The sequence below is a fragment of the Cygnus olor genome, chromosome 2 (genome assembly GCF_009769625.2).
Source record: "Cygnus olor isolate bCygOlo1 chromosome 2, bCygOlo1.pri.v2, whole genome shotgun sequence".
Taxonomy (NCBI): domain Eukaryota; kingdom Metazoa; phylum Chordata; class Aves; order Anseriformes; family Anatidae; genus Cygnus; species Cygnus olor.
Window position 1 is genome coordinate 101,357,258 of NC_049170.1, and position 24,703 is coordinate 101,381,960.

Consider the following 24,703-nt stretch of genomic DNA (forward strand, 5'->3'; position numbering starts at 1 on the left):
AATGTAAATTTAACTATTTTTCATTTTAAGTTGGAAGTCTGGCCAGGCAAACCTATTGCTTCAGACTGAGGGTCAAAATGTGCTTCTCCATCTATTGGCTCATCCTTTGCTGAATATAAAAACTGAAGCTTATCGCTGCTGTCTTGAAGTGGTTAAGGTTAGAACTAAAGCTTTCTTAACACTATTGGTGTTGTGCTAAATAATGTATATTGTGTGATTATCTCATCAAGAGCATTGTTACTGCCAATTCTGCTCACCACATTGTATGCTTTAAGATCTGTATAGGTGCGGACTTGCAGTGTGCTATTCTATATCGGGGATTTAAAACTACTTGGTTAGATTATACTTCAGGTACTTCCCTTCAGAATGTCTCTAAAGTGTGGGGAAAACTAGTGATTGATAATTTTGCTTTTTCGAAAGGATTCTTAGTAATACTGGTCACTGTTGATTGTTTTGGCTTGGTTGGTTGGCTTGTTTTTGGTGCTGCTCTGCAGAAGTGTTTCAATTTAATTTTGTTTTAAAAAAAAATTGAAGTGTTCATTTTTACTTGTCTGTTGAAATGAGATTGCCCAGTTTGTATTTTCCTTATGGAGGTTTTTCACTTTCTTCTGTTGTGCTTTTTAGGTTTGTTTTTTGTTTTTTTCATATGTGAGCAAAAATCATTTTGAGTTGGCTGCTTTTCAGCTTTTTGCAAGAATGTTTACTTAAGGGAAATAGAATATTGTAATACTGACACTTTCAGAACATATATATATGTATATATATATATGTTCATGTACCTACAGTCTGCTCAGTTGCTTAGTTGCTATAAATAAAATTAAAAAAAAAGAAGGAAAATGTTTTTCACATGTATAAAAACATGGGGAACATTTAAAACATTTGAGTAATATTATGTACAGATCTTTAACAAATTTAATTTCTTGTTGATTTTTTTGTTTTTTTTTGTTTCATTATTTTTTAATTTTTTAATAAAGATCATTCAAGGCATGAAGAGTGCAAGCTTCCTAAAAATGTATGGTTGTATTCTGCATTAATAATGGTAGTGTCTTATTCATCAGATCATTTCAGGTATTCATAATTGGCTTATATCAGTGAAAATAAAAATCTTTATTCTTTTTTGATATCATAATACTTGGGCATAATAATTTCCTATTATGAGTGTTAACGGGCTAAATTTCATATTGATGGTATAGCACAATTCACTAAAATACAAAGATATTGGAGCTACTTTTTCACAAGGCAAACAAAAAAAACATTGCCTCCACTTGTAGCTTTTTGTGAGATTTTTACCTGACTGTTACAGGTTTTGCTTATTTTAATGTCATGCTGAACAACGTATAAAATTTGATCTAAAATAATAGTTTAAAAAAAGTTAATCAAAACATAATGCTTCTGCATTTCTTATGTAGGAATTTTTAGTTAGTGATCAACAAAGAAGGTGTTTCTTCCAGGACCATAAAATTTAACTTGTAGTGTTCCTAGCTGCATAAAGAAAGCCTTTTACTGGAGTACAACTTAAGGCAGTCTATAAAACAAGATTCAGTAATGGGAGAGTGTCTTGAATTTTAAAACTAACCATCTTTATTTTTACTGAAGGACTGTCTAGGTGTTCATAATATTGCTAAACCTGTTTCTTCAGTCTGCCATGGAGTACACTTTCTTCTTCATCCAAAAGTTTTATATGAAATCTCTACATTTGGCCTTCAGGAAGATAAAAATGAGGTACTGTGTTTAGGAACTGTATTTATAAGCCGATGTGTGGTGTTTTGAGGCTTACCTGAAGTTTTCCTTTCATATGGTTTCTTGTATAGAGAAAAGCTATGCAAAGAGTGAATTTAAATTAAATTGAATAAAAAATAGGGATTTTTTAAACACAACACTGCATATTTCCATTTAGAAATGTTTTTTAGAGATTACCATTTTAAAAGAAGTAAAATGTGTTTGATAATGTACTTTGTATTTATATTTATAGTTTGTGTGTGTGTGTATATATATATATATTTTTTTTTTCCTCCAAGGAAAGCATTTATTTTGTTTGGCTATTCTATTGAATGCCTTATATTAAAAAGACTAACTGGTCAAGCATATCAAATAAATTGATATTCAGTTGATATTGATAAATTGATATTCAATTTAAGGAGCTTGCTAAGAGAACAATAAGAATGCATTATTAGGAAAGAACAAAATGAAATGATTTTGTAAGCATGCATTCTGTGTCTCAACAATGTATGTTATTCAGATCATACCAAGGCCTATTCTTTTTCCTTCTTGGATGTTTATCTGCTATTTAAATTCTCATAAAGCATCAGTTTAATCTTTCAGGCATGTGATGATATGAAGACACTGAGAAGAACTTTGTATCCCAAGGTTGGGCTTAACATTTGCCATGTGTTTTTACAAATCCAGTTGCTTGAAGATAGGACAGGGTTTATAAAAGATTATAAAAAGTTTATAAAAGACAGAGACCTGTTACCTTGAGGGAGAGTATTTTTATTTCTGGTGTAAAATGCAATTTTTTTATCTGCTAAAGGTAGGTATTTATTTAAGGAAGAATAAATTCTGAGAAGCTGTTTTTTCCTCCTCTGTTCCCATTTTAACAATAATAATAGGTTATATATGGTGTCAATACAGTATTTATATTGCATCATATACCTTTTTTCTTTTATTGATAAAAAAAACTACAAATTGATTCATGTACAATTGGAAAGTTTTGATGATCTTAGTTTTTCTTCCATAAAGTGAAATGGCCATATAACAGGTTTTAAGTCCTTCTAAACCCTCTACAGAAGCATATCATAAAGACTGGAAACTCTGGGAATTACCCCAGAAATGTAGAGTCAGAAAAAAATAAACTTTTTTTTTTACCAGGAGGATAGAGGGGCCGATAGATGTATAAGTTGAAGTTGAATAATGGTTTATTTTATTTCAGAAAGATTCATTAATATTTATAGAGAAGTCCAATCATTTTCCCCTCAGAACTGTTTTGATAAAAAGGCATCAAGATCTTTTTAAACATGTTAGATCTAAAACAAACAAACAAAAATAAAATTCAGACTTATTCTTACATGAGAAACTCCAGTAGTGGTCACGGCATATTACAATTTTAACTTGGAAGTTAAACATTTTGGCATTGGTACATCGTATGCTTAGACTCTAGTATGCAGGCAATCAATCCAGAGAGGAATTACGTTCTCTGTAGTTGTCTCTCTGCCTGAATGAGGTTTTCAATTTTAAGACTTCTTGTTTGTACTATTTAGGCAGAACTGTTTGTTTGTTTTCTGTCTTCTGAGAGGCTTTTTTAACAGCCTGATGTTTAGTGTGACAGACAATTTAAAGTTGTCATTCAGTGACAGTATTTCTTCTGTAGGTCCTTTCTCTTTGAGATTTTTTTTTTTGTATTACATTTTTTCTTGACAAACTGATCAATGACAAACATCAGCTCTTGCATTAGTTTTTTTTTTCTTTTTTGTTGTTTAACAGGTACATTCTGCAGCCAAGGCCATTCTGATGCATCTATTGCAGGGCCGATTAGTAATGGCAGTATTGACTTGGAACAAGTTTATTGAAGCTCTCTATCCCATCATTCCTGTTTTACAGGTACTTCTATGTGCTATTATCTGAATTTGATGCATTAAATCATGTAAACAACAGCACTGTCCTCTTAAACCACAAAAAGAAGTTTGTTGTAAGTACCAGCTGGAAAGTAGATTAACAGTAATATACCAACAGACTTATTTTATCAAAAGTCAAATAGTGAATGTTATATGGGTCCAGATGCCAGCCAGAGTTACTTCTTTAAATTTTGTAGACAGATTTTAGCCTGTTATTGCTAGAAATGTGAAACTCCGAAATGTAGTAGAAATTAAGTTAAATTTTTTTTGAGGATATGAGTTGAAATCCAAGTACAGCTTAAAACATTGCATGCTTTTTCATGCTTATTTAAGTGCCTCCCATATCTTTAAGGCTGAACATTCAGAGATCTTCTGTGATTGTACAGTTTTCTGATCAAGTTATGTGCTCAATGAATAGCAGTACATGTAAGCTGTATTTTCTTTGTTTTCCTTTTTGTTTTCAATTGATTATAAGTATTAACAGTCAGTATTACCCTTAACATCAGTCTTCATATCTGTAATACCAATTTTATATTCCATATCTTCACTCTTGGTTCAATCTAATAGTTACTTTTGCAGCCTTCAGTCTGATTTTCAGCCTAGTTGCTCCATCAAAGTTCTTTAGCACTAAAGAAAAAAACAATAGAGATTTCCCTTCTATGATCTACCTATAGATCATAGATTCCAAATTAGCTATTTTGCTGTACCTATCTTGTTCTTCCTGGTGTATGTTTTTTGTCTTATTTCATAGACTCATAGAATATTCTGAGTTGGAAGAAACCCTCAAGGATCATTGAGTCCAGGTCCTGGCTCCACATAGGACCACCCAAAAGTCAAACCATATGTCTGAGAGCATTGTCCAAACACTTCTTGAATTCTGGCAGGCTTGGTTCTGTGACCTCTTCCCTGGAGAACCTGTTTCAGTGCTCAACCACCCTTTCGGTGAAGAATCTTCTTAATATCCAACCTGAACCTCCCTTGTTGCAGCTTCGTGCCGTTCCTTTGGGTCCTGTCGTTGGTTACCAGAGTTCGGTGCCTCCCCCTTGTGAAGAATCCATAGACAGCAATGACGTCTCCCCTCAGTTTTGTCTTCTCTAAGCTGAATAAACAAAGCGACTTCAGCTGTTCCCCATATATCTTCCCCTCTAGACCCTCCACCATCCTTTCGGCCCTCCTTTGGACACTCTCTAATAGCTTTATGTCCATGTTACACTGTGGTGCCCAAAACTGCAGTACTTAAGGTGAGGCTGCACCAGCGCAGGTCAGAGTGGGACAGTCACTTCTCTTGACTGGCTAGCAATGCCATGCTTGATGCACCCCAGGATGTGTTTGGTCCTTTTGGTTACCAGGGTACACTGTTCATTCATAGTCAACTTACCATTGACAGGAACGCCCAGATCAATTTCTGTGGGTCTGCTCTCCAGCCTCTCCTCCCCCATTTGTACACACGTTCAGGTGCAGGATCCAGCACTTACTCTTGCTGAACTTCATGTAGTTGGTGATTGCCCAGTCATCAAATTTGTCAGGGTCTCTTAATTTAGTGTCGTCTGCAAACTTACTTAGTATGCATTTAAGTTCTGTGTGCAGATCACTTAGGCACATCACCAAGGCACATCACTTTGCACTTGGCCTTGTTGAACCTCATTAAGTTCTTGTGGGCCCACTTCTCAAGCTTCTCCAGGTCCCTTTCGATGGCATCCCTTCCTTCTGTTATATCAACTGCACCACTCAGCTTGGTGTCATCTGCACAATTGCTGAGGGTGCACTCGATCCCACTGCCTATGTCATTGATAAAGATATTAAACAGTACCGGCACCAGGACAGACCACTAAGGGACACCATTTGTCATTGGCTTCCACCTGGACATAGAGCCGTTGACCACTGTTCTCTGGGTTTGACCTTCAAGCCAACTCCTTATCCACTTAATGGTCCACCTTTCAAGTCCGTATCTCTCCAATTTTGGCAATCAGGATGTCATGTCGGACCGTGTCAGAAGTCTTGCAGAAGTCCAGATAGATGACATTAGTCGGTCTTCCCTTGTCAACTTGATGCAGTCACTCCATTATAGAAGGCCACCAGATTGGTCAGACATGATTTGCCCTTAGTGAATCTGTGCTGGCTGACTTGGATCACTTTGTCTTGCATGTGCCTTGACATTGCTTCCAGGAGCATCTTTTCCATGATCTTTCTGGGCACAGAGGTGAGGCTCACTGGCCTGTAGTTCCCCAGTTCCTCCTTTCTACCCTTTTTTGAATGGGAGTGATGTTTCCCTTTTTCCAGTCAGAGGGGACTTTACCTGACTGCCAGGAGTTTTCAAATACCATGGAGAGGCTTGGCAACTATATAAGCCTGTTCCCTCAGAACCCAATTTTTCTCTGTTTTTTAAGTGGTTGCAATATGCAATTGATTCTGGTTTGTTTTGGTTGAGTGTGAAAGGGGTAAATACCTGAAAATAGGTAGGACTTAATGTTTTAAAGTTATTTTCATGTAGTGACTGAGTCCTACTTATTAAAATGGAAACTGACCTTATAGAACAGCATCATGTTAACATATTAAAGGTCAAAGGTTCCAGGTCAAAGTACCTCTGGGCCATATAAAAATCTCTATTTAATTTTGTATACAGGATCACTTTTTTTTTTTACTTTGTTGGCAGAGAAATTTTAATCTTCATAAATCTTTTTTTTTTAAGTTGTGGGTTTTTTGCTTTTGCTCCTTCTTCCACTTTCTAATTTACTAAGTTTATAAGCTGTTTGTTTTTGTTTTAGGGTTACGCTGACACAAAAGATAAGCTAGGTAACTGCATCCTCACTTTGAGTGAAACGTCTTCTGACAAAGGAGAGGGTATTCTCCCTAGAACTACTAGATTACGGGCCGCTCTGCGTCTTCTCTTCTCGAAAAAGCAGTTGTGAGTAATGCCTTGTAGGATTTCAGCATGTCTTCAACGTTAATGACAAAAACGTCTACTCAAAAAAAAAAAAAAAAAACAACACAATATAGACTTAGACACAGTGAAAAGTACATTGAGTAAATACTTTGTTCCCACCCACCCTTCACTTTATTAATTTTATAAACTAACTGTAGAGCTAAATTTTTCTAATGAGGACTTTATATAGTTATCCTAATTGTTTATTCCTTTAGGGTTCGTTCTATAGCACTTAAACATTTAGTATTCCATCTTTTAAATGAAGAAGGAGCAAGTCTGAAACGCCCAAACCTGCATGGCGGTGTGTTTTCCAGCATTTCAAACTTATTTATTATAGAAAAAGTTATTGAGCTGAAATTGGATGATAAAATGGAATCAATATTTAAGGTGAGTAAGCTCTGTCTAAATACTGTTATTGCTCCTCTCTTCTGGCTTACTGGTCACTGACATTAACATTTTTTGAAGTTTGCAGTATTTCATACAAATTGGTTTACTTCAGGTTTACACTATCAATTGCAACTGCGAATAAGAGAAGTAATCATTCATTTTTTTTCGTTGCAGATAAATTAACAACAAGACTTAAGTACAAAGGGTGCAGATCTGCCCTGCTTACAGCAATTTAATTGTGCATGAGTAGAGTCTGATTTTTGTCAGAGAGATTTTTTTCCACAAAATCCATTTTTTTTTTTACTGGAAAAGGCAAATATTTTTTTCCAATATGAAATATTTACAAACATTGCAAAATGCTGTCTGTTTTCTTAGTATTGCTGCTTTTTCAAAATGAAAAACAAATCACAAGTATTTGACCTGTATGAAAATTTTTCTCCCTGCATTCAGTTAAGCTGTTTTTTAACCACTTCCTTTCCATATTCTCTTCCTTCTTTACCCTCAGCATTTTCAGATTAACAATAATACGTCAAACAATTGTTAACATCCTTTCCCTCTGATTAAAAATTATTCTAATTGCTCATTGTATACTTGATTTATACTCTTTCCCTACATCATCCAGAAAATGCAATCTGAAATCTGCATATCTCGGTTTCCAGGATGATTGTAATTCCTCTACCCTTATTGAAGGGGACTGATGGCAGAGACTTAAAAAGCGTATTCTAGCATTTCTGCGTAGTTTTGAGCTTTCTGTAGCCCTGCATAAACTGAATGTTATTTATTAGACATCCACTTCTATTGTTCATTAGGAACTACTCTATATATTTTAGGAATTAGAGATTTGTTGCAAAAAGATTAAAACCTATTCCTTTATTACATGCATGCAGAATCTAATCAAATGCTTTCTAACAAAAAATCTTTATTTTGGTGGAGCCAGCCTCTTTTCATTGGTGCCCAGTGAGATGACTAGAGGCAGCGGGCACACATTGAAACACAGGAGGTTCTGTTTGAACATCAGGAAACGCTTTTTAACTGTGTGGTTGATGAAGCACTGGCACAGGTTTCCTAGAGAGTTTGTGGAGGTTTCTTCCATGGCTATCTTCAGAAGCCTTCTGGACGCAGTCCTGAGACGCCTGCTGTAGGTGGCCACAGCTCAGTTGTTTCAGCAGGGGAGTTGGACCAGATGACCTTCAGAGGACCCTTCCAGCCTCAACCATTCTGTGATTTCCTATTTTGTTAGGAAAAGTGTCTAGTTACCTTGTTTTACAATAGCGTACTGCATGTGAATCTAATATAGTTTCACTTTTAGGTAGAAACTGTTGAAAAGCTTTATGACATCCTGACTTCTGATGCTGTTGACCTAGTTTTACGGAAGTCTGCAGCTGAGCAGCTAGCCATCATTTTACAAGGTAAGTTATCCAAAAAATTGTATTTACGTGTTGACCATTATGTGAACTTGTTTTTCTAATTTTTGTGTACATTTCTGCTGAGGATGCTTCTTGTAGGTTTTATATATATATTGTTGGACCAAAATTTAACACTATTGTAAACAAGTGTACTGATTTTTGTTGATTTGTTTTAGAGCTAACAGTGCTTCAAATTTTTCCTTTTGCTAACTTAGATACTCTGTCTTGTGTTTGGGGTGATGATCACTATAAAATATAAACAATAATCGCTATAAAATGTAAACATATCTTTAGTGTTGTTGCATTTTAATTGGGAAGGTCAATCAATTACATGGGCTAGTTAAAGGTATTTTACATGTAATGAAGAATTTCTTCAATGTCCTAAATGTCTTCCTTTATTTTGAGGTTATCGAAGTAACTAAAATGGATTGAAATGTCATTTGTGTGAATGTTGTTCAGTAAACTCTAAGCTTCCACGCCGCTTTTACCCTCTATCAATATCAAGATGCAGACTCCCCGTGGCATTTAATCTAGTATGTTTGCAGGAAAAGCATTCCTGTTATACTCTCTCTTTATGACTTTATTTAAGTGACTGATGCATAAATTTGCATCGTGTTTTTTGTTTGTTTCTTTTATAATTGTGTTGCTCACATGGGGGAAAAATGATGAAATCTGGTAAAGATGATCTGATTAAATTAAAAAAAAAGTAAACAGTCTTGAGTAGAGCATTATTTGGCTCAATGCAAGATCATAACCTCGAAGTTTGCTCTCTACTTGTTTTGGTTTTCTGTCAATCTGGTGCAAGCATAGGTTTTGTTCAAGGAACAAAAATCCTAATGACAGAAAATAGTTCTTTTCACCATGGGAACATCAGGTCTTAGACAGTAGTAAAATTGATTTTTTTTTTTTCTTGGCAGAAAAAAATTATTACACAACTGAGGAAATGTCTCCTTTGAGTAGTAAAAATATATCTAGCTACAGCTGGTAAAGTTTTCAGATACCAATTATGAAAGGGAGCATAGGATAAAATTAAAAAGGAGAAAATGTATCTCTCTTATGACAAATTTAATATGAAAGATCACGTTATTTAAAACAAAAAATGAAAATAAACCAACCAACCCAAATAACATGGCTTTTTTGTTGTTGTTGAATGTTCTTGAACCAGATGTTCTGAACGGTGAGGTAGGTGGAAAATACTTTTAGGATGAATGAGATTTTGTAAATACCATTTTTAGTTCAATATTAAACTGTTGAAAGCTATCCAAATATTACAAACGAAATCCTTATAGGAAATTGTGTTGCACTTGGGATCACTTTAATTGTGGGGCATAAATATCCTAAATATTTTCCCATAAAAACTTTGAGACAACCATCCAAGAAGCTACTATAGTCAGATCGTTGCAAATGAAGTGCAGGTTTTATTTTATTTATTTATTTTTGCCTTGGAGAATATTATCTAAAATTTGTGCTGTGATGACTGTTTAGTAATGTGAGCATCTGTACTCTTTTTCACTTGTTATGTAGACACGTGTGTCTAAAACTGCACAATTTGCACGGTTATTGTCAAGTTTTTTAGAAGGACTAGTTAATATTTATGCGTTCTAGTATTCTTTGGGATGTCTAAGCTAAAGAAAGATTGGTGACAAGGCAACAGTTTGGGCAGGCTTGCCTTAGAGCTGGATTTGTACTTGCTAATTAACAGAAGAATTTTAGAAACTTGTTGTCAACAACAACAGTTTGTGATAATGCAGAAAGAAGTTCAGGGTTAAATTGATGTAGAAGCAGTGGTTCTTAACTATCTTTTGTTTTTCCTACAGATACCAAAATGCATGGCATTGTGAAAAAGCTGGGTGTGACAGAAAAGATTTTGGCTTACCTTAATGAATGTGTACATGTGGATGGCAAGGTAAAATTGTTGTTTTTTCTGCAAAAGTTGCACAGCATGACAGCGGTAATATTTGCTTTTTTTGTATTTAAAACTCTAACTTTCTTTGTACTTTAATTCTACACAGAATACAAATATTTAGTAACATTTGGAATTGCAATATGTATTTAATTTACTCAATTTTTGATAAAGGCAAGATTCTCTTAATGAGAGAAGTATTGGTTTGTCTACCAATTATAATAGTTGGCCAGACTGTGTTGGGTGATGTGGTTCTGAAATATATCAAAACTTCTGTGAGGTTTCTAAGTAGAGACCAAAAAATGGTTTTTAATAAATTTAAAAGTCTTGTCTATAATAATAATGGTCTCTGAATTTAAGACCTGAAGCAAAATATAATTAAAAATTAGAATCATAGAATGGTTTGGATTGGAAGGAGCCTTAAAGATCATGTAGTGCCCCCTGCCACGGGCACCACTAGACCAGGTTGCTCAAAGCCCCATCCATCCTGGCCTTGAACACTGCTATGGATGAGGCATCCACAGCTTCTCTGGGCAACCTGTTTCAATGCCTCGCCACGCTCTGAGTAAAGAATTTCTTCCTAGTATCTAATTAAAATCTACCCTCTTTAGTTTAAAAGATTATGTTCATAGCAAGTGAAAATATATGTCAGGTTACATTTGGGGAGTAATTTTCTGACCAGTAGAAGATCACCTAACCAGTAAAGTCCTGGTAGATAAGATCACATTTATAGTTGAGTGTATATTTGTTGTAGATGAGAAAGTTTTCCAGTGTTGTAATACATCTAATCTGGTGCTTGAATTTTCCTGAAATTCATTATTTACAATCACTTTATGTAAGTTTATTTAGGCTATAAGGTGCTTAGCTTATTATTATTATTGTGGAATTCCTCTTACAAACAACAAAACAAAACCAAAAAAACTTCTATTATCTTAGAGAAGTGGCTACAAGAAAAGGATGTAGTATTTAGTAGAGGGAAAAAGCTTAATTTAATTAAGGCTTTGTATACAGCTGTGCAGAAATCTTTTTTCCTATATTAAATAAGCAGGGCTTTTATCTGTTGCATATTAAACAAAACTGCGTTTGGTGATGGAGTTTACAAAACAAAATTTAAAGGTAGAGTCTCAGACAATGTCCTGTGAAGGACATGCTGTCTTCTCATTCTTTACCAGAAGTTACTTTGGTCTATTTTTGGCTATTCACCAATAATTTGACTTTTAGAAAGCTGCATTCTCTTCTTGGATTCCCTGATATGAAAGATCAGAGAATCAATCTGATGCAGTAAGCTATTTGCATTAAAAAACAAAACAAAAAAAATAAGCTTATGAGGAAGTAGTTTTTTGAAATCCTTCAGCTCATATATGTACTTCTTAAAAATACATACTTTGGAAGCAAAAATTACAACTGCGTTACAAGGCCAGAAACCAGAAAAATTACCCTCTTACCAAACATACCAATAAAATACAACTAGAAGTTAAGTATTTTCTAATGAATATGCAGTTATCACCCAGATAAAATTTCCTTGTCTAAGAAAGTTCTAGGTTGCTCTGGTATAAATAGTAGACTGTATTGGTTCATAGCATGACAATTCGTATAGAGCATTCCTTAACAGATCATCCTAATCGATATCTCTATTTAATTTTTTTGTTGTTGTTTTTGCAGGTAATGGAATCCATAGCCTTACCCTGTCTGACACTCTTACGGAAACTTGTGTATGCTGATCCAGTTGTTCGTTTGTCTCTAGCACAGCAATCATCTTTGTTGCTTTTGCTCTTCAGAGGTAAGGATTCTATTTTGAATTTAATACATAGGTAGATAGAAAATACGTGATATATGATTAGATGTTTAACCAAAAGCCTTCTTAAGAACCGTGGCTAGCTTCTGTGTCCCTAATATTTTAAAGAAATCACTGTTTGCTAGTGTTAGTCATGTTGTGGCATCTGTTGAAGATGTTAGCAAAATGGTTGTGGAAAAAAGTTGGTTTTAGCCACTGTTCTTTGATGTATTATTAAATGTCAGTATTTTCCTAACAAATTTTAAAAATATCTTTGTTTCATTCAGTTTCCCTGATATTCCAAAATGATCAAGCTGTTTTAATGGAAACTACAGTATTGCTTTGTCTTCTGTTGTTTGACGAAGTAGCAAGAACAGACACATGGTATGAAAAAACAATTATTTATTGGCATCATCTCTAAACAAGATTTAAGGTTTTCCTGAAAATCAGTTACATATGTATATATTCAAATAAATTATCCCTCAAACTTTAATATGTCCCAAATTGCATGTATTGCCTATTTGTAGGTCAAGAAAATTGTTTGTATTTGTAGGTCAAACAAATTGTTTGGGTTGCCTGTTATGTAGATCTACCTGGCATGTTTTTGCAGTTTAAGTACTTCGTACTTATATCTATTTTCATTTTCAGAAACACCTGATTGTTCTCTAATCCATGTTTTCCAAAAATGGAAGCTATACTAATCAAATAGCTAGCTATTGTTGTGGTGTTTTTTTAACTTAATTAGATGTCTATTTGTTTTGGCTTGGTAGTGGTTGTCCTTAAACCAGAGACTTCAGCTTACAATATTTTATTATTTGAAATGTGCGTGTACTTCAGGAATAAAAATGTTCGTAGAATTCATGCATGTGAAATATACTGAAAAGAATTCTCATGCATATTTTTGTATGTATGTGAGCTAAGAACTGTCTTAATGCTGCATAATCATGAAGAAACAATGTTTGTTAACACAAATGTATTCAATGATGACTTCGTAAACTGCTACTTGTAGGAAAAAGCAGCTATGTCTGAATAATAAAGAAGTGCAGCATTAGTAGTAAATCAAAATTAAAAAATCGAGAGTAATAGCTTAATCTCTTTCTTGCAGGGCTGATGGCATAACCAGTAATGGTACTGGTCTACCTGCCTTCAGTTTGCCTGTTGCTGTTGTTAGGCGGTATGTGTTGGTTGTTTCTTTTGTGTTGTTTTGCTTTGTTTTTTTTTTTGGTGTGGATTTTGGTTTTGTTTCTTTACAGCCAACTTCAGTCCTTTCCATTTGCTGTCCTCCCTAAAGGATAGAGATGGGAGAGCAAAGGGAAACATTTAATGTTAAATCCAAAGTTGTCTGCACTTTTAAGTGTTAAATGTGGAGTTTTTCTCCCAGCCTTTTATTCTCTGACAAAGAGTTTTAAGAACTTTTATTTATAAAATTTAAAAGCTTGCTTAAATAGAGCATTTAGTAGTTGTTTATACATTTAATTGTTTATTTACTCATTTATTTATTTAAAGATATCATCTGCCAGTCAAAATCACTGCTCATCATGCAGTTAGCCCTAATTCTGTTGTGGTGCCTTTGTCTTCTGAGTGCTTGGCTATGAAACCTGTGTCAGATATGCTAAAGATGGCTTGGAATCTGTCGTGGTACCATGGGATTGAAAACCTATTGCAACTGACAAACTATGAGAAGCAAGCAGAAACGTGAGCTATTCTATCTTGATTCTAAATCCTAATATATTTCAATCATATTAGTGTTCCTTCAAGTTTAAATGAGTTTCCAACTTGAAACAGCAGTTCAAGCTGTTCATGCTTTGAGAATGCTATCTTCTAAATGTAAATGATCACATCCCAGGAGGTTGTAGATACGTTTTCATAGCTAATGTTTTACCTAATTTGTATTTAAGCAAGAAGTCTAGAGCTTTATCCAACTTTTATTGGTGGTTGGACTCCTTTCACACAATTTTAAACAATAAGAAACTTAAATTCTTGTTTCTGTTCTTTCATTATGCTTTTTTTTTTTTTTTAAGGAGCTATCTTTTATCCCCCCTTCATCACTGCATGACCTGTATTTTCTTCTCTCTTTCTTGGCAAATTTAAATATTAAATAATTATTCCTTTTAATGGTAATACCTGAGAATCATCATAGATAGTCGAAAAAACTCTCTACATCCTTTAGTTAGCTCTTGGTTAGCATGGTTTCTCTTCAAGACTATTTTGTACACAGTCTTAAAATGTGATTGATTTAATAGGACTGAAATGCTTGTTTCTATGTTTCTGTCCATCTTGACAATATTTCATTTTTGCTTGTGTCCTTTAAGGGGTCCTACAATTTTTAGGAGTAAATAGAATGGTTCTGAGCCAGAGGTAACTTTGCAGTCATTGGTTTGATAAACTATTTTTATTTTAAATTGCCTTAGTCAAAACCATAGCAATTTCTTAAAAAGAAGATGGTATAGTCTAAGAGGTCAACATCTACAATACTGTGGAGGAACAGTTCATTAAAAACCTTGTGAATAACACCTTTCAAACAACTTTTTGAGAGGTGCCCTCTTACCAAAAAAACTAAACAACTGAGGATTTGAATGTAGTGGGGTGGTGTGTTGTTGATGATTTGTGATTGTGGGTTTTTTAACGTTTTTCTGTTTGTTTGTTTTTTGTTGAGGGCAAAAAAGAAAGGGGAAGGGATTGGTTAACAGAAATACATTTTTAAGGCATTTGAGGGTTTGTCTTCTCATCTGAACTGGAAAGTGAAGGAGTCAGCACTCACTGAAATAATTTATAAAGATGCTAGTTGTTAATCATTTTTCTCTTATGCCTTTTCAGATTTTTAGACATGCTAAAACTCTCCTCAGAAGACATTCTTATACTGAAAATAACTCACACAACCTATGGACTGCAGGACTGTCTTAATTCAATCATTCAGGCAGTATCCCACAGAGATGTTAGGGCTGCTCTCACTAGGCTGAGTTTTTATGTTCTGAATGACAGACTTGCTTTAAAATGCATCTCTGGGTCTTGTCGAAACACTTTGAAGAGCTTTGTTTGGCAAAAAGCAATAAATAGGTAAGCGTACTGACTACAAAAATGAATTAAGAGTGTGATTTTTAAACCGTAAATTTCATAATTTTCATATCTTCAGCTTAGTGGAATTGTTTTTTTTTTGATTCTGATTGTGCATGTAGTCAGTCAGAATGGTCTTACGGAAAAATATTATGTGATCCTGTAGTTGAATTCAGTTTCTTTGTACTTCCAAAAGCTGATAGAGGGGACTAAGCACAGATTAAACAGGTAATATTAATGTTGACTTGGGTTGTATGTTGTTTTAATTATTTTTTTAATTTCTGATTTTCTGAGTGTTTGATTTGTGCATGGTTTTCCTTTGTTTTAGGAGTAAAGTAAAACTACTCTTAAAATGCATCATCTATGTGTTTGCAAATAGATCTTTAACAGCACAGAAAGAGATATTTGAAAGCAAGCATGACTTTGTTCTGGCTGCACCCAATGTAGCTGGAAGGCATGTGAGAGTCATATCACAGAATAGTCTAGGTTGGAAGAGACCTCCAAGATCACCTAGTCCAACCTCTGACCTAACACTAACAAGTCCTCCACTAAACCATATCACTAAGCTCAATATCTAAACGTCTTTTAAAGACCTCCAGGGATGGTGACTCAACCACTTCCCTGGGCAGCCCATTCCAATGCCTAACAACCCTTTCAGTAAAGAAGTTCTTCCTAATATCCAACCTAAACCTCCCCTGGTACAACTTTAGCCCATTCCCCCTCGTCCTGTCACTAGGCACGTGGGAGAATAGACCAACCCCTACCTTGCTACAGCCTCCTTTAAGGTACCTATAGAGAGCGATGAGGTCGCCCCTGAGCCTCCTCTTCTCCAGGCTGAACAATCCCAGCCCCCTCAGCTGCTCCTCATAAGACTTGTTCTCCAGACCCCTCACCAGCTTTGTTGCCCTTCTCTGGACTCTCTCGAGCACCTCCATGTCCCTCTTGTAGCGAGGGGCCCAAAATTGAACACAGTACTTGAGGTGGGGCCTCACCAGAGCCAAGTAAAGGGGGACAATCACTTCCCTAGACCTGCTGGCCACACTGCTTCTTATACAAGCCAGGATGCTGTTGGCCTTCTTGGCCACCTGAGCACACTGCTGGCTCATATTCAGCTGACTATCAACCAGTATTCCCAGGTTCTTCTCTGCCAGGCAGCTTTCCAACCACTCATCTCCCAGCCTGTAGCTGTGCTTGGGATTGTTGCGCCCCAGATGCAGGACCCGGCACTTGGCCTTGTTGAACTTCATACAGTTGGCCTCAGCCCATCGGTCCAGCCTATCCAGATCCTCCTGCAGAGCCTTCCTATCCTCGAGCAGATCGACACACGCACCTAACTTGATGTCATCTGCAAACTTACTGATTGTGCACTCAATCCCCTCATCCAGACCATCGATAAAGATATTAAAGAGGACTGGCCCCAGTACTGAGCCCTTGGGGACTCCACTAGTAACCGGCCTCCAACTGGATTTGACTCCATTCACCACAACTCTTTGGGCCCAGCTATCAAGCCAGTTTTTAACCCAACGAAGCGTACGCCAGTCCAAGCCACGAGCAGCCATTTTTTTGAGGAGAATGTTGTGGGAAACGGTGTCAAAAGCCTTACTGAAGTCAAGGTAGACCACATCCACAGCCTTTCCCTCATCCACCAAGCGTGTCACTTTGTCATAGAAGGAGATCAGGTTCGTCAAGCAGGACCTGCCCTTCATAAACCCATGCTGACTGGGCCTGATCGCCTGGTTGCCCTGCAAGTGCCGCGTGACTCAAGATAATCTGCTCCATGAGCTTCCCTGGCACTGAGGTCAAACTAACAGGCCTATAGTTCCCCGGGTCTACCCTCCAGCCCTTCTTGTAGATGGGCGTCACATTTGCTAGCTGCCAGTCGACTGGGACCTCTCCTGATAGCCAGGACTGCCGATAAATGATGGAAAGCGGCTTGGCCAGCTCCTCCACCAGTTCTCTCAGTACCCTCGGGTGGATCCCATCCGGCCCCATCGACTTGCGTACATCCAAGTGCTGTAGCAGGTCGCCAACCATTTCCTCGTGGATAGTGAGGGCCACATCCTGCTCCCCATCCCCTTCCACTAGCTCAGGGTACTGGGTATCCAGAGAACAACTGGTTTTGCCGCTAAAGACTGAGGCAAAGAAGGCATTGAGTACCTCAGCCTTTCCCTCATCTCTTGTAACTAAGTTTCCCCCCGCGTCCAGTAAAGGATGGAGGTTCTCCTTAGTCCTCCTTTTGGTGTTGATGTATTTGTAAAAACATTTTTTATCTTTAATAGCAGTAGCCAGATTGAGCTCCGGATGAGCTTTGGCCCTTCTAATTTTGTCCAGCCTCGCAACAGCCTTATAGTCCTCGTGAGTGGCCCACCCTCTTCTCCAAAGATTATAAACCCTCTTTTTCCTCCTAAGCTCGAACCACAGCTCTCTGTTCAGCCAGGCCCGTCTTCTTCCGTGCCGCTTCGTCTTTGGGCAGATGGGGACAGACCGCTCCTGAGCCATTAAGATTTCCTTCTTGAAGAGTGCCCAGCCTCCCTGGACTCCTCTGCCCTTCAGAACCACCTCCCAAGGGACTCTGCCAACCAGTGTCCTGAACAGCTCCAAGTCAGCCCTCCGGAAGTCCAAGACAGCAGTTTTACTGGTCCCCTTCCTGGCTTCGCCAAGAATAGCGAATTCTACCATTTCGTGGTCACTCTGCCCAAGACAGCTCCCGCCCACCGTCACTGTCTGTGAACAGAAGGTCTAGCGGGGCACCTCCCCTGGTAGGCTCTCTAACCAGCTGCGTCAGGAAGCTATCTTCCACGCTCTCCAGAAACCTCCTAGACTGCTTTCTCTGGGCTGTGTTGTGCTTCCAGGATATGTCTGGGAAATTCAAGTCCCCCACGAGAACAAGCGCTGACGATTTCACAACTTCTGCCAGCTGCCTGTAGAACTCCTCATCCGTCTCCTCATCCTGGTTCAGCGGTCTATAACAGACCCCCACCAGGATGCTTGCCTTGTTGGCCTTCTCACTGATCCTAACCCACAGAGACTCAACCTTATCAGTCCCAGCCTCAAGTTCTACAACATCAAAACACTCTCTAATATAGAGAGCCACACCACCACCCCTTCTGTGCTGCCTGTCCCTTCTGAAGAGCCTATAGCCAGACATTGCAGCACTCCAGTCATGAGAGTGGTCCCACCACGTTTCCGTGATGGCAACCAAGTCATAGCCTGCCTGCTGCACGATGGCTTCCAGCTCCTCTTGTTTGTTACCCATGCTGCGTGCATTAGTGTAGGTGCACTTCATTTGGGCCGTTGCCTTCTCCCCCGGCCTTGCCATTGTTCCCCCTGGCACAGCTCCAACAAGCCTTATTTCAGCCCGTCCCCCTTCTTACCTAGTTTAAAGCCCTCATGCTGAATCTGAATATAATCTACCTCTCAGCAAGGGTTATTCATTGCACTGCAGTTTTCCACTAGTTCTCCCTCTGCAGCTCAGGTTAGAGCCTACAGTCTTGTGATTCAAAGCATAAGTCCACTTAGTTCTAATTGGCATTAGGAAGTGTTGCCTGAACTACAGCACAAATTCTGTTTACTGTTTTGTGGGGCTTTTTTTTTTGTTGTTGTTTATCCCTCCAAACTGTGATCCTAACATCTGGGCTGGAAATCTTATTTTGTATACTATTTAGGAAGGGGAATGGGGTGGTTTGTTCCCTGCTAAGCTCAAGCTACAACAGTTCTCATAACCTACTGATGGTTTTGGTGCAGTATGTAAAACCCATGTTATTTTGGTTGCTTAGTTGACCAAAGCCAAGTAAAAGTTAATTTTTGCAGTCTTTCAAAATTTTCACTAAATGCAAATGAGAAAAAATGTTTGCATGTGTGTTTGTTTTCCTGTAGCTTGGGATTCAGCTGAATATAGAGACGGTTATACATATCTGCTTATATCTGTGTAAGGAAGTAGCTCCAGAAACCTTTACTACTTCCAAAAATTTGTTAGTAACAATTGTAAAATTGCCTAAAAAAATACATTGAAAAGGTCAGAAGAATCAGTAACAGCAAATGGCAGAATATACTAAAGTAATTAGTGTTGGTTTCCAGTGTTGGTTTATTTGTCCATTTAAATCTGCCAATACTGTACATAAATGCATGTAGAATGAGGTATAAATGGGAGGAATTAGAAATCTGTGTGCAGTTGCGGTGCTGTGATATTGTTGGGATCACAGAGAGATGCTGGGATGGCTCGCATGACTGGTATGTTGCAAAGGAGGGCTACAGGCTCTTTAGGAAGGACAGGCCAGGAAGACGAGGTGGGGTTGCCTTAGATATGAGAGAGCAGCTGGAATGTGTGCAGTGCTGTCTAGGTATAGGTAACGAATTGACTGAAATTATAGATGAGGATTAAAGATCTTTGATATTATACTCAGAGAAGTTGTGAATGTACCTTCCCTGGAAGCGTTCAGCTGCTCTGATATCTGCTGGAGGGACAGCACAGCAGGACATAAGCAATCCAGGAGGGTTCTGGAGAACATTGATGACAACTTCCTACTCCAAGTGATAGAGGGGTCAACAAGGAGAGATTATCTTCTGGACCTTGTACTCTCCAACAAGGAGGGGCTTGTGGATAATGTGAATTTCAAAGGTAACTTTGGCTCCATTGACCATGAAATGGTGGTGTTCAACATCCTGAGAGAAGTGGGGAGGGGAAAAAGTAAGATCACGACACTGGATTTCTGGAGAGGAGACTGTGGCCTCTTCAGAGATCTGCTTGGAAGAGTCCTATCATGGGAAGAAGGGCTCAAGAAAAATGATGAATGTTCAAGGATCACCTCTTCTAAGCTCCAGAGAGATCCATCCCAGCAAACAGGAAGTCAGGCAAAAATGCTAGGAGGCTTGCATGGATGAATGTGGACCTCCTGACAAAAATCAAGAAGGAAGCATACAGAAGGTGACAACAGAGATAAGTAATCTGGGAGGAATATAGAGGTGTTGCCTGAATGTGCAGAGTTACAGTCAGGAAAGACAACACCCAACTGGAACTGAGCCTGTCCAGGGATGTCAAAGGCAACTTGAGCTCCTATAAGTACATAGATGACAAAAGGAAGACTAAGGAGAACATGGGCCTCCTGTTTAATGGGGCAGGGAGCATGGTGACAAAGGACATGGAAAAGGCTGAAGTCCTGAATGTCACCTTTGTCTTAGTCTTTACTAGGAAGACCAGCATTCAGGAATGCCAGAATCTGGGCAAAGGCTGGAGCAGGGGGCATTAACCCTTTGCTGGAACAGGATCAGGTCAGGCAATACAGAAGCAAACTGGATATATGTAAGTCCGCGGGCCCTGAGAGGATGCACCCACAGGTGCTGAGGGAGCTGGCTGATGTTATTTTGTGTCCACTCTCAATAATCTTTGATCATGGCAATTGGGAGTGGTACCTGAGGACTAGAGGAAAGCAAATGTTGCTCCTGTCTTCAAGAAGGGCACGTGAAGGACGAAGATTGTCAGGAATAGGATGTTCTCACCAAGGGGAAGTGATGCTTGACTAGCCTGCTGAAACCCTTCTGCAATGAAAATGACCGGATTGGTATATGAGAGGAGAGCAGTGGAGATGTTCTGCCTTGATTTCAGTAGGCTTTCTGACACCATTTCCAATAAGATTCTCATAGACTAGCTGAGGAGGTATTGGCTGGATGGGTAAAACTGTTTGAAAACTGGCTGAACAGCTGGGCCTGGAGAGTGGTGATCAGTGGCATGAAGTGTAGTTGGAGGCCTGTGATCGGCAGTGTATCGCAATAGTCAATAATGGGTCCTGTTCAATATATTCATTAATCATCTGAAGGATGGGGCAGAGTGTATCTTCAGCAATTTTTTTAATGTTACAAAACTGGGAGGAGTGGCTGGTATGCCAGAGGATCATGCTGCCATCTAGGAGGACCTTGACAGTCTGGAGAAATGAGCTGACAGGAACCTCGTGAAGGAGATGTGCAAAGTACTCTACCCAGAGAGTAACAAACCCATGCACCTGTACATGCTGGGGGCTTACAAGTTGGGAAGCAGCTCTGCAGAAAAGGCTCTTGGGGTTCTGGTGGACGCTACGTTGAACATGAGCCAACAGTGTTCCCTAGTGGCAAAGAAAGCTAATTGTATCCTGGACTGCATTAGAATGAGTGTTGCCAGTCAAGGTAGGTGATTGTTCCCCCTTACTTGGTGTTGATGAAACCATACTTGGAGTACTGTGTCCACTTCTGGGCTCCCCAGTACACGAGAGACATGGGCATACTAGAAGGAGCCCAATGAAGGGGCAGTAAGGTGAAAAAGGGACTGGAGCATCTCTTGTGAAGAAAGGTTGAGAGAGCTGGGACTGTTTAGCCTAGAGAAGAGGGGAGTATGGGAAGGATCTCATCAATGTATATAAATACTTGGAGGAGGTTGCAAAGAAGATGGAGCCAGCCTCTTTTCAGTGGTGCCCAGTGAGAAAACAAGAGGCAATGGGCACAAATTGAAACACAGGAGGTTCTGTTTAAGCATAAGGAAACACTTTTTCACTGCATGGGTGATGGAGCATTTGCACAGGTTGCCCAGGGAGGTTGTGGAGTCTCCTTCCTTGGGTGTCTTCAAAAGCCTTCTGAACATGGTCCTAGGCCACCTGTTCTTGGTGTCTACATTTGAGCAGGGGAGTTGGACCAGAAGACCTCCAGAGGCCCCTTCCAACCCTTAGTGGTTCTGTGATTTTGTAATTTATGTATGCAAAAATGGCAAAACATAAGAACACAATATTTATAAGGATACTTTTTTCTCCTTTCTTTTACTCAGTTCAGATTTTTCTTTCTTTTCCCATATGCAATTCTATGTCTACTAAATGTAAACACACTATTTAATGTATGTAATAGTAATTGGCTATAATAATACCTAATACATATACTATATATATTATACTGTATATTATAATATGTAACATATAATCATATATAAGTATGATTTAATTGTTAAATATATTTGATATTTTATGTGTGAAGTATATATAATACAGGTGCTTTAAAATATCTGATAGAAATCCATATTTATTATATGTAAATATGTCATATTCATATTTACTGTAGGTAATTCCACATATGCTATAGGTAACCGCATATTTCCAAGCTAACCCAGCCCTGTTAGTCTGAGATATTAAACTGTCTTTTAATTCCCTACAAGTACAAGTATTGTGGTTTTCATTGCAGGTTTCTGCAAGTGCTTCCAGCTTCTGCTGAGGATGAGAAGCTTTTGGTAGATGTCCTAAGATTTTTAAACAAATTGTGTAGAGAGCAGAGAGCAAGCTTGGAGGTAGACCATCTAAAGTGGATCATAAAATCATTGATTAAAAACGTAAGAAGATACCTAGAAACTCAGCTGTAGGCTGTACAAGATAATATAACTCTGAACTGGTTGGTTGGTTTGCTTGTGGTGAGCTGCTCAAGGAAAACAACTTTTCTCAACAAAGCCAAGAAATAGCCAGATCTTGTAGTATTACCGTGCTACTTTCTGTCCTACATTTTTAAGTGTTGGGAAAAGTTAACTTTGAGCAAGAGTAAATTTCCTTCTCTCCTTTACTTGTTGTTTGATTTTCTTTCTTTAAATTCTAATATTGTATTTGCCAAATGTAAACAACATCTGTGTGTGTTTGTCTTGCGCTGGTGTAGGTAACTGTAGTAAAATATTTAGAACCTTATAAATGTTAATATATATGTGAAATGTTAATAATAGTTATCCATAGCTTTATGCATAGCTCTTTACGTACATATGTATAAATATATAAATTTATATTGTTAGCTAAATATTTGTATGTATATACATGTACATTCCCATATAGTTGAATGTGTATAACTGTGGTATGGTTAACTACATTAGCTATATGTATGTATTATCTACGTAACTTAAAGGATGAGGTTCCATATTAGAACCTTCTGTTTGACAAAGATATAAATGCACATCATCTGTTGTGGCTTAAGAACAAGAATTGAAATTTAAGACAGACTTTTTTTTTCAGAGTCTGTCAATTTAGTTTTGATTTTAAATGGTTGTAATATGTTTAAGTAAAATATTTTTATTGCACTGAGGAAGTTCAATTTATTTATATTATATAGGCTAGTATATATGTAATGGCAAGTATAATATTGAAAGAATGTAGGTTTTTTTCCTTTCAGATTTTTGACTTGTGTGCTTTACTTTTGAGATCTGTTCTCTCTAATGCTGTTCTTTTAAGATGTGTAAAATTGAAAAGTATAAAATAGGACATTAAGATTAAGAAAGCAATATAAAACAATTTTTTTATTATATTTGTCAAAACATAATTCAGTTTTGCCGTATAAAAAACAATAGTTAGATGCCAAGGATAAAAGTCATGACTGCAGTTTAAGTTTTTGTTGTAAAGAACAGTATTTTATAAAGCAAGGGCATAGTGTCCTCAAAGTGATATCACTCATGGTCTTACATATCACATGTTAAGAAAAGTACTGTCTCTATGCGCTTGCATTTTCCCCTTTTAAAATGCTGTCTAAACATTAAGAAAAAATTACTAGTAATCTTCTTTTCATTATGTATAGAACTGATGTACTTTAATGTGTATGGTTAACTGGGAAACCTATAAAATTTACCAAATATGGCTAATTAATACCAGGAGATTTTAAAGGCTTTAACTGTGGATGATTATTTTATGATATTTAGTAGATTCAAGTAACTGGTTATTATTGGAAAATTTTACATTTTTCTTTTTTTTTTTTTTTTAAACAAATAATTCGTATTAAAACGATTGCGGAATTTGTGATTTATAATGTGTGATTTAAAAGCACTGAACAAAAAAATGGCTTTAGTGTGTGTGTTAAAGTAGAATTTAAACAATGCAGTATGTGACTGTATTTTTATTCTTTTCTTTTAGAAGCCAAATTCCCTTTTGGGCCTTCTTGCGCGACCAGAATCCCAAGTGCGAGATGAAATAGATGAAATACAGACTGCTGTCAGGCAGCAACTGGATAAAGAACTCATTCGTCTTTTTAACGCATTGTTATTTTGCTCAGTGTCGGTGACTGACAGGTAGAGTTTAATTCTGTTTAATTCTGGCTGGGGATCATAATGCGTAGTGCTACTGTATCTCAGTCAGAGTTGGAATGTAATTATACCATGGTACAGTCATGGTAAACCTGAAAAATGGAGTAGTATACTCCTCTTGAAGTAAAGATCAGCATTAGCTAGACATTTTCACAGTAAAATCAGGTAATTAAGAAACTTGGAAGGCTATGCACTAGTGTATTAGGGTATGCAGTTTTTCAACAAATGATAAATAAATTGATGGTATTGAGAAGATGAGCTGTTTCTCTTTCACTGCTGGAAATTTGCACGAGCTAATGATAATTTGGTTGATTTTGTAGTAGTTATTAATAGGAAAGCAAAACACTGGAATATCAACAAATACCTATTTTCACCCAACTCATTTTTGCCCTAAAGTATATTACAGAGTGTATCAAGTCACATTAGTCAGCTTCTCCCAGCATGAAGTTCCAACCTTTTTCTGTTAGTCAAACAAAGACAGAAATTGATTTATATTATATTTTTCTCTGAGTTTATAAAATATTTCCCACAGTAAACCCCTCTATCCAAGTGCATTCGAGGAGATGCTAAAATTGCAACTTGACATA

The 24,703-nt window shown here is 37.4% G+C and overlaps 1 protein-coding gene across 3 annotated transcripts in view; it reads left to right on the top strand.

The window, feature by feature from the left end:
• The window catches only part of RTTN (rotatin), an 86,328-nt gene that overhangs the window by 24,250 nt on the left and 37,375 nt on the right, over positions 1 to 24,703 (top strand). For all 3 annotated transcript variants that reach the window (XR_005817666.1, XM_040549749.1, XM_040549750.1), the window contains exons 14-27: positions 31 to 157; positions 1,597 to 1,722; positions 3,481 to 3,597; positions 6,377 to 6,516; positions 6,750 to 6,921; positions 8,231 to 8,330; positions 10,145 to 10,233; positions 11,893 to 12,010; positions 12,292 to 12,388; positions 13,110 to 13,178; positions 13,511 to 13,699; positions 14,822 to 15,061; positions 22,253 to 22,397; positions 23,947 to 24,101. Coding sequence is in view for 2 of the 3 variants with exons in the window: in XM_040549749.1 (XP_040405683.1) it covers positions 31 to 157; positions 1,597 to 1,722; positions 3,481 to 3,597; positions 6,377 to 6,516; positions 6,750 to 6,921; positions 8,231 to 8,330; positions 10,145 to 10,233; positions 11,893 to 12,010; positions 12,292 to 12,388; positions 13,110 to 13,178; positions 13,511 to 13,699; positions 14,822 to 15,061; positions 22,253 to 22,397; positions 23,947 to 24,101 (1,884 nt within the window). In the remaining variant the exon portion in view is untranslated. The remainder of the gene's footprint in view (positions 1 to 30; positions 158 to 1,596; positions 1,723 to 3,480; positions 3,598 to 6,376; positions 6,517 to 6,749; positions 6,922 to 8,230; positions 8,331 to 10,144; positions 10,234 to 11,892; positions 12,011 to 12,291; positions 12,389 to 13,109; positions 13,179 to 13,510; positions 13,700 to 14,821; positions 15,062 to 22,252; positions 22,398 to 23,946; positions 24,102 to 24,703) is intronic.